The 10,686-nt window shown below is 40.3% G+C and overlaps 1 protein-coding gene across 4 annotated transcripts in view; it reads left to right on the forward strand.

Moving 5' to 3' along the window:
* The window catches only part of ddah1 (dimethylarginine dimethylaminohydrolase 1), a 76,325-nt gene extending 65,984 nt beyond the window's left edge, over positions 1–10,341 (forward strand). For all 4 annotated transcript variants that reach the window (XM_054602348.1, XM_054602346.1, XM_054602349.1 and 1 more), the window contains exons 6-7: positions 2,612–2,755; positions 7,817–10,341. In XM_054602348.1, the coding sequence (XP_054458323.1) occupies positions 2,612–2,755; positions 7,817–7,933 (261 nt within the window). In that variant the 3' untranslated portion in view covers positions 7,934–10,341. The remainder of the gene's footprint in view (positions 1–2,611; positions 2,756–7,816) is intronic.
* Positions 10,342–10,686: the final 345 nt, after the last annotated feature.

The raw sequence follows: 10,686 nt of genomic DNA on the forward strand, positions 1-10,686 counted from the left end.
ACAGGGGCCAAAATACAGATTATGCTGAGGACCACCGTGCACAGTATCAGGTCCAGTTAATTGTCAGTGTTTTTGTTAACTAATCCAGATTGCCCAGGGGGGTTTATTAGCCTCTTATAAATATTTAGTTTTAGCAGTGTCCACTGTCCAGAAGTGTCCACTGTCCAGAAGTAACTTGCTGTTGCTTTGTATCTGGTCGTGGTCAGGGATGACTGTGTAGAAGTCTTGGTTCTCCATTTTTTTATTGTTTTTAAACGTTGCTGAAGCCACACAAATCTGAGGCATACTTAACTACATGTTAGTCTTATATGATAATTGCTTGAAAAGCATACAGTAACCAAGATAACCTTGCTGCCCCTTGATTTTTTTTTATTTCATAAGCCCTGAGATTTAAATGAATTAAATTACCTTCAGTGTAATAAAATAGATTGTAATCTGTTCTTGTATTGACTGGTTGCAACCACTGACATTGAACAGAGAACTAACTGTTCCATCAGTCAAGTGAATTTATCTTAGGATTTAATTGCATTTCAGGGATCACAGCTTTACAAGAAGCACAGTGAAATTCTGCTGTAGGACATTTTCCTCACACTCAGAGTTTTACTGAGTGAAGCAGGAACTGTGATCTTTGGTGGAGTCCACGTTTATTCTCCCCTCTACCACTCCTAATCCCCCTGTATGTGAGAGACAGTGTTGGCGGTCACGCACATGAACAGTGTTTTCATTTAGGGCTGCTGCAATCACCTAACACACCCACAAGTGACCTGGGAATGTGTCTGGTCTGGTTCCACGCATACAGACGTACAGTATGTGCACACTCTGGATGAACTCCACCCTGCAGCCTTGCACTCAGAAATGGCAATGTCAGCTCCTATATAATTAGATTTATTTTGTAATTTGCAGGGACTGTTAGTTTACTTTTTATACATTATGAGTTATGGCTAGTCAGCTATTCTATACTGGTGTAATGTATGATTTCCTGCTTTTGTTCTTTGTTTTTAACATTGTTGGAGCAAAACTTTCATAATGATTTTGGCTTTGCATGGTACTTCCCAGAGATCACTTATTTAACAATGAGTCAAGTCGTGTGACAACTTTTTCCTTAGGGTTTCTATTTAATGATGGGATTTACTGCTCATGCTAACCGCACCCAATTGTTCTTATATTTAGTTCAACCAAGCACTGATGCCAGAAACATAAGTGTCCCTTCCTGTATGCTTAATATATTTTCCCCAAGAAAGCTCTAATTAGGTACTTAGACCAGCACTTTTGATAATGGGTTGGATCAGTAGGCATCTATTTACATGATAATAACTTGTTTTTTTCAGGGTACAAGGAGTTTGAGTGCTTTTAACTGATTATGCAGGTAATATACTGCCCCTCCAATCTAGAAGACTTATTTGGAAAAGAGAAACAAACACTAAATCTACTTGGGAAAAAGAATGGGAGTCCAAGGATGTCCCCAATAAACCTCTGGTGTCAGACCACACTCAATGGGTCCCTGGCACCAACCTCCCAAGGAGACAGTGGTCAGCCCTGAATAGATTCAGGACTGTCCACGGCCCCTGGATAGCCGGCAGCAGCCCAAGCCCACTGTGTGCTTGTGTAGAGGAGCAAACAATGGAATAGATCATTGAACTTTGCCCTCCCCCTCTGTACAGCAGACCAGGAGGCAACTGCTTGGCTCAAGGACTTTGCATTCGCTAAATTAATAAATAACTGCGAAGTAACCCATATTTCTGTTTAACTCACAAAGGAAAAGGCCCTTCCTTTCTCAGTAAACGCCCTGATCTTCCTTGTTGCAACAGATCCAGTGGGTCAGTCTTAAGCCACAAAGCCAATTGTGCTCACAAATCTAACATTGTCCTCCCACATTTGAATTTGTGCCATCACCTTTGCTCACAACCACCACGAAACCCCAAATGTGAGCATGCAATACGTTATACATTTCATATTTTAAAGTTTTATAAGGGACTTTTTTTGACTGATTATCATTAGCAAACAGCCAACTTATCCTGCCCTTGATTAAAGATGACAGATGATGACAGAAAGAGGAGCAATAGAAAAGCACATGGGAGGTCTATATCTGGTGCAAAAATCTCACTTCTCAAAATACCTTTTCTGAATGTTGAGGCTTTGAATCTTTTTATTTTTACTTGCTTTCCACCCCCCCTCCCCTTCTCGTCTGTGAGGTATCCGTCCGCAGATGTTCTGCTCATAAACATTAAAAGGCACCTGTCTCTCCTCTGGTCATAACATCCTCAACCCTGACTTCCACTTGGCAACATGGGCGTCTTCTCAGTCTCTCTCCCCCTACCGCCTGTCCCACTTTCAACTCCTTCAGATTACATAAATAACATGACATCTGCCGAGAAAGAATGTCTGCCGGTCCTGTGTTCTCCATTAAGGCCCCTAGGCCCCGAGAGTGGTTTGGCCAGAAGAAAGATGTGGTGCTGCATTTGGTATTGTGGCCTTGCTTCAGACTCAAAGTGCCTGAATAACGTTTTAATGTTTTCTGTCTGTCTCTCTGAAAGTCATGTGGACTCCCCACAGCCTGTTGTTAGTTGACCTAAATGTCTATTTCCTGTCTGTCTCTTATCTGTGTGTGTAGATCATGCAGCAAATGAGTGACCATCGCTATGACAAACTGACGGTGCCTGATGACCTCGCTGCCAACTGCATCTACATGAACCTACCTAATAAGGGACATGTGCTTCTGCACCCCAGTGCAGAGGAGTATCCAGAGAGTGCAAAGGTAATGCTCAGCTCATTTCACGTCCACACACAGTAAAGTTGTCTCAAGCTCATGGCAAGATTCATTTACAATCCTGAGGTTACAGCTTTGGGAGGAAGAAACGCTGTCAGGACAACCAGACTGGTTTAGTGGCTTAAATTTAAAGAGCACTTGCTTTTGTTGCTCTCCATCCTGTCCAGACCTCTGAGATAAACAAGTGGCTGGAGAGGGAAACCCTACAGTATGTGTTTATTTTTGTGCAGACTGCCACAGGTCAACCACAGCTAGGTTTTATAACAAAAGAACCTGCAGTTTGATGCGAAGTGGCCTTTTGTGGACACGACTCAGTCCACAGCCTAGGGATGTGAATGGTCCTATAGAGAGTTAGCGTTTGGTTTGTTCGCCTTGGGCTGCTGTAGAAACATGGCGGTGCACAATATCGGACTCTATGAAGAGGAACCACTCTGTATGTAGATATAAATGGCTCAGTACAAGGTACTGACAACATAAAGATTCAAATGTTCAGGTGATTATACACTTAAGAAAACATACTTATTAATATTATTTTCCATTTCTGCCAATATACCCCCTAAATACTACACACTGGCCCTTTAAAGCTGCTGTAATCAATATGGGACAAATGTATATGTGAAAGCAGTCACATAATTATCACCAGACTGTACAGTTTCCCCCAGCTCCACAGAGTGTTTTTAAAACTCATCCTGCCAAGCATTAAATAGCAGACAGACAAAGTTAGAAGCCAGCTGGTGATCATAGTGGAGCATTAAGCTCCAAAAGAGACAGATATTTCTCTCAAAAGCAGTTGGAGACCAACTATAGCTAAAATCAAAGTGAATGTTGGGCTTACATTAGTCAGGTGAACACAAACTCAACTCCAAAATAAATGCTAATATTACTCAATATCTGCTGGATGTGTAAATAAGCCACTGTTTGTTAATGCATTTGCCGTATTAACTTTAAAATATATCAGTGTGGTGTTTACAACTTGTTGTGCTTGGTGCCTGCTAAGTGGACCAAAAAACATAAATGAATGCAGATTTAGGTATCTTAAATAACTTCATATTTAAAATAGCAAATTACAAAATGATACTTGTTTTATTTCTTGTGTCTCTTAAAACTACTTAATTCACGTGTCCACATGGCCTAGTGGCCTAAGGTCTTTTCTAAAGTAGAGTAGGCATGATTAGGCGAAAGTAGACAAAATGCTAAAAAATGTAGATTAAAAAAGTGATGCTTCCCAGACTGCACCAATTCCTGATGAAAGTAAAATTACTTGATTTTATATAGAAAATTGTCTTTTTGTACTTATGGTTGCCAAGTAGGCACTATTTCAGGTATTCATAAGGGGATTGCCAAAATACATCTATAGGGCTGAGAGTAATTTCAAAGAAATATTGAGAGTTGCCCTGAGTGCCCTTTTATGAACTGTTTATATGGCATGTGTTCTTTGTTACACTGTAAAGTGCTGTATACTGGTTCGACTTGCCTGTTGAACTCAAACAGTGTCTCACAACCTTTCTAAAATTTCTGTCAGACTTATAGTGAATTACTTGCACACAACATCAAAACTTGCCACTTATTATGCATATTGTTTCCACTGTAGTTCACTGTGAATGACATGTTATTGTCTCACTTTGTCTCTCGGGGTTGGAGAAAGTCATCAGTAGCCATGTTATTAAGATGCCTTGGGTTCACTCCACATCAAAACAAGTAAAAAGGATTCTCACAGGATCGAACCCAGCACCCTACAATCTGAAGAGACAGTTCTCAGACCTCAAAATGTACTCTGTGGTTAAAACCCTTACCTCCATCATCTATTTTTAGAGGGAAGAATTCACAAAATGATATGTCTTTGGACTTAAATCTGTGGCAGTGGATCGTTTTTTTTCCAGGAAGATTAACTGAGGGAATTCAACTTGAGCATAATAAAAATCTATTTGTGTATCTTGTGCTTCCTGCTTTGGAAGCACCTTTTAACGGACCATTTTGAGCAATATTTGAGGAATGCATGTTTGTTCCATGATCCAGTTTCCTTTTTAATGTTCAAACCCACCAGAAATTGGCCTGGAACACATTTTTGGGCCAAACCTGTGTTTAAGGAATTGGAGCTTATGAAAGTGGAAAAATATGAAAAGCACATAGATGAGAGTTGCCTATCATGCCTTGCTGTACAGTAAGTCCACAGTGGGTATATGTTTCCCAGTGGAACTTGTTGCTTGTTCCTCCAATGAGATATAGAGATTTCTCAGCATAACCACAGAGTCACTCTGAAAGACTTCTGCTGCTTTCTAACTCCAAACAGTGTCTGTCCTAATCTCCGGTCTATTTTTAGTTTGCTTGTGAAGTTACATAAGGGTTCCACATTAACAAAGGCAGGGGGTCATGAGAGAGGATTGGTTGGGATCGGAGGGGGTGGAGACGGGGCATCTTTAATGGTTAGCAGTGGCGACAGCTCTGGAGGTTTCAGTTTGGAGATAAAAACACTGAGCATACAAAAGGCCTAGTGAAATATAGCAGCTCCTTCTGTGTGAGACCATGCCACCCTCTGACCCAACGTATAAACATCATCTGAAGTAATGAGAACTCTGCTGGAAATGTATATCTAAATGTGCTCAACAATTCACATATATAAAAAACATAGTTATTACAACAAAGCATCATTTCAATGACCAGTTACGTTTGAATATCACTAAACATCATCAGGGTGAGACAGAAGTGTTTTGCCACTGTTAGCTTCCCTTCTCTCGGACACAGTGACACCAAATGGATTGTTTTTTTTTAATTAAAAAGTGAAGTGGGAGACAACACTGCCCCAGTAAAAGCTCCAAAGCCAGTTGAGAGGACATATGACCCTGAATGCATTCAATTTGGATTCATAATGCTAGGCAGTGATAGGTGAGGGGTATGCAGAATATTTATTTAAGTCATTACAGCTGACAGTGGCATATCGCATATTTACAGCCCAGTTCATTGTGTCTTCTTGTTCGGTAATGTGTTTTTTTTCTCATTTATTTGGGAAGGTTGTCCACGGAAACTTTGAAACCAGAAGTGGGCCTTACGTTACAAAAGTTTGAGAGCCCCTGTTAGAAAAGGCAGGGGATTTAGTGGTGTTTTGTTTAGGGGGAGTTATGCAAAAACACAACCTATCCTGGTTCTCTAGTCATGTGGAGAGGATTTTTGGATGGTGGTGTTGCTCAGTTTATCCAAAACTTTTGTTCAGACAGAAATATCTCAGCAAGTGTCAGATTGATTTGCCTGACAGATGCTCATTTTCCCCAGACAATCTTTCTGTTTGACTGGTGATCCCCTAACTTTTCCTCTAGCCTCGCAGTTCCGTTAGCTGTTAGCCAAACACACCGTCCAAAACACTAAAAGCAGATCTGGGTCGGCGTTGCCTTCAGCTGTGTTAAAAGGGTTAGGAGAAGTAAATGTGGGGTCAGCAGGCTATCAATGTATAAAACAAGCAACAAAAAATGATTTTAGAAAGTGTGAGCCTAAAGAAGGTCATTGAGCATGCAGCCATAACTGGTCACACAAGGTACTATGCCGTTTGTGGCAGCAGAATGCGAGATTAGCTGGGGACAGAGGTGCACATTCACGGACACACGCACAAACACGACCGATCGCATGAACCTCATGGTGGAGATGATATCAATAATAATTAACTCACTGTATATGACAGGATAGGGGCATTAGAATTTGGGCTCTCACAGACAAAAATGATCTCTGGCGGGTTATGCCCCTGGACCGCCCTTTCTTAAATTATCCCCACTGGCAGGCTACTACATACACTTGCACTGTTCATGGAATATACAATCTTGCAAGGCCCCTTTTTGATGGTATTTATCAAGTTTTCTCTCTCTTAGTCTTTCATGATTCCCTTTTACTCTTTGCACAGGCTTAGTGTTTTTAGGGAACAGCATGGTTGGTATTCTTAGAGGAGTACAAAGATGGGTGGTGTGTGATTGACTTTTGTGGTCGGGCTTTACCAAAATGCCAGGGCTTATCTATTTTGTCCCAGTCCAGCCCTGGTGATCCCTTTACTCATCTAGTGCCATGGGCTCAAAATTTACATTCATCCAATACTTTAGTTTGGAAAAAAGCATTTATACGGAAATTGTATAGAAATATGCATTAACACCGTATTTCTAAGTGGTATAATTTGTTTACAGAAGAGTATGATGATGCATTGCCATTGTTTAACTGTTTTGGGTAGAGATGAGTAAAGAGTTATAAGGCACATGAGAGAGGTGTCTTTAAACAGGACATTTGGATCACCAGAGGCTTCGTCAGCCATATTGCATCATGAGATAAGAATTTGTTTAGCTGGTCCCTCTGGCTGTGCCGCAAGGCCTCGCTCAGTATCACAGCAGGGTTGAAATGAGAGTTTAAAGAGAAAACTATCCTGGTTTGGAAGTCTAGTAGGAAAACACTGGTTTTCTTCTGGAAAAGGTCCACAGGGTGACACACTTCTTTACGAGGGTCTTTTGAGAATGTCGTAATAGTTCTCACTCCCATCTTTTTTATGCATTTTGCCGGGAGACCAGGAAACCTTCTTAAATGCTTGTTCTCCTACTTCACAATTTGTGTCTCTCTCTTTGTACAGGGCGTTTATATGACAGAACATTACAAGTTGTCAAGTGGAGTAAACAAACTTAATTGTTACATAAGTTCCTCCTTTCAGTTTAATTACTGCCAACTGAGCGGTACGTCAGCCTTTTCTAAAGGGCTTGTTGTAGTGCTGGTTGGTCAATACCTGTAACACTGGCACACAGATGTAGTGCCCAAGGGCAGAGTCAGGATGCAGAGCAGGAACAGCTGTTGCCATGACAATATCAATTGTATTTGATTTTTTACATTTTTTTTATGTAGGGCAGGTTCTTGATTCCCGACTTTATCATATCATTAAACATGTTCCTCCAGTGATAGTTGGCTGAACACTGATCTGCTGAATTTCAGCTGAAATAATTGCATTGGAACCTTTGATAGGTTAGAATAATTTGAAAGAACAGGATGACAGGAATATTTTCCAATGATAGTCATGTCTGTGTGTCCCCGCAGGTGTTCGAGAAGTTGAAGGACTACATGCTGATCCCCGTGTCCAACGGGCAGAAGGTCAAAGTGGATGGAGCCCTCACATGCTGCTCTGTACTCATCAACAAGAAAGCCAACATCTGAGCGTGCTCACCAGGGGGTCGCTCAGTGCATGGGTAACAAGCGGAGCCTGTTTTAAATCACCAAGGATCCCAAGGTTTATCAAAACCATCTTGTAATTTAGAGGATAGATAGTGAAGTTCATTGTTTCGAGGGACAAAGAAAATATAAATTGGAGGTAATCATCTGGTCTCCCTTTAATTTCCTACATTTTTTCTAAAAAGTCTGTGAATACAAAAGTTGACATAAAACACAATTATTTTTATGTTACTGTTGCCTCTATAAGAATTTTGATATTAAATCAAATGTAATCTTATTTTGCTCTTGATTTGGATGAACTCTAACACTTTCTTTCAAAACCTGAATAATAGGCATAATGGCTCCTGAATTCTCCCCATGTTAAGTCATATATGTTTTTTGACAGTATGTACTCCAATTAGTCTACAAGCTACTCAAATTTGATTCTAATTAATCTGACCTCAGGTCAGAGCAGGAGAAGACCATGTGCCACGATGAGCATGTTTAAAGGTTTTCTTGGAGCATGGTGTAGGGAACAACCATAAACATGTTAATTATTGCTGCTTCTTTACAGTTGGTGCTGAGTACATTTTATGACTCTACAATATTTCAAAACCACTAACATGCAATTCTGTACTTTATAAAAAATGCTTGGCCATATATCTGACTAATTGGTTGTTTTGATTTCTCCTATTGAAAATACAATTCTTTAAAAGCTTTCTGGAGATATGAGCTTTAGGTTTTGCAATGTTATGATTTTTTATGACTGATTTAAATACTGCCTTTGAGACCTTAGGTGCTCTTACTTTTCATGACTATTACTTACTAATCATTGCTATTGAACGTACGGGACTTGAGACAATTTTTGACTAATCTCAATAATTGCCACCAGCTATAGAAGCTAACAGTAGCCTGATCATTTATTCCACATTTCTTGATTTGTGGCCATTTTGTGAAGGAATTTGGCATCCCTTCTGGTGAGCCCTTGTTTAGATTCATATGAGGATGCAAACTTATTGATCTGTGGCAACCCTACGGAGGACACTGCCTGTGTGGGAAATGGCTGTTTTTTATTAGTATAAGTTATCTTTCTTTCATTCCAACATAACACCTCTGCTCTCCCTAATGCACGTCTATATGGAAAACCAATTCTCTCCAACCAATTCTCTCCTTCTAAATGATACCGAAGCGATTGTAGTTTTCTCACTGTATTGGATCTGCCAGTGTTTTGATTACATTGGGGTTTTTTCCATCTCTGGCGGTTTTTACTCGGAAACTGACTCAGAGCATGCTGTGAAACTGATGTTCCACCAAATCCAGTAGCACCGAATGTGACTGCAGAGTGTTTGCACTCAGCATGCAGAACGAGCAAACTGTTTGGTGTGTTTCCACGTGTGTTCACAGTGGTATTTGCAAACAGGAGTTTAAAGGATGTTGATGTGCACTGTTTTGGTGGCCTTAACTCTGTTGTTGCTGAATTAATGTTTAAATCATTTAGATCTGACAGCATAGGGTATGTAACCTCGTAAACTGTGCATACACTATATACTGTCCATGTTAAAGCCCATTATATGTGAAACCATGTTCTTTCTCAATATGATTGTCAGTGAAAGTTGAGGAAATTACATCAGGAGGTGATTCAACCTCCCTCTGTAGACGTTTGCATATGGGCAAGTGGGCAGTGACGAAACATGGAAAGAATTCCTGTTGGGAGGAGAGGCTTGTACACCAGTAAACACTGACTCTCTTTAACTTTCTCTGTCTTTCTGTTCCGCTCTCAACGCTCACTCTCTCCCACACTCTTCTATTGCCTCATCGACAATCCGTGCTTATTTATGGCCATGATATCACACAGTCTGGCGAACACCGTAAATGTGATGGCCTGCCATTAAAGTTTGACACCAGTAGTATATTTTACAGAAGGCGTCTGGCTGGATGCAGGATGATAGCATAGTTGTAGAACATCCAGTTCTCATTCTCACGCTGTTACTCCAGAGGGCTGAGCCAGGCAGGACCCATCATACACTGTCTGATTATTACAATGTCAATCATTCGATTTTAACTAACATTGTCATCCCCTCTCTCATTGATACAATTCACCCATTGGTTGTACAGCTCTGGGGTGCCATAACCTTTGCACAATTTAAATTCAGAACATTTAATACAGTTTTGGTTCTTTGTCGGCAAACCTGTCTGTGAGTAACTGGTCTTGAAAATGTGTGTTGACTTTCTCAAGGGTTTATTCCTCTGCTTACTAATCCCCCCACTCATCACAGTTGTCATGATGTTGTGGTTGCCCTTGTTCCAACCGAGGTCTCTTGGATTTAATATAAATTGTGAAAAATAATTATTTGAGTCATCTTCAATTTTGCCTTTCGTCTACTTTGTGTAATAAATTAACATCTAGTATTCAACTGTGTTGTTGTTTTTTATTCAGGTACAAATCAGCCTCAGTTGTGGAGGTTAACCTTTTGTTATTTAATGGTAATGAATTTCATTACATTTATATTTAGTTTAACAGCTTTGACAATATATTAACAGGTATAACCCTCAAGGAGAAGGTTGGTATAGATCATGTGGCTTCATCAGGTGAGATGGAATACAAAAAAAACTTGCAGCAAAACCGAACTGTTATCTCATTTTTTGTTGAATTACTAGCTTTGACTCAGAAAGGATTGGCTATGACAACACAGAGACGACCCATGTCCCATTGAGTTCTGCTACCACCTAGTGACACCTAAATGTAAGACAGACCAAGA

Source organism: Anoplopoma fimbria, chromosome 8 (assembly GCF_027596085.1).
Source record: "Anoplopoma fimbria isolate UVic2021 breed Golden Eagle Sablefish chromosome 8, Afim_UVic_2022, whole genome shotgun sequence".
In the NCBI taxonomy this organism is placed as follows: domain Eukaryota; kingdom Metazoa; phylum Chordata; class Actinopteri; order Perciformes; family Anoplopomatidae; genus Anoplopoma; species Anoplopoma fimbria.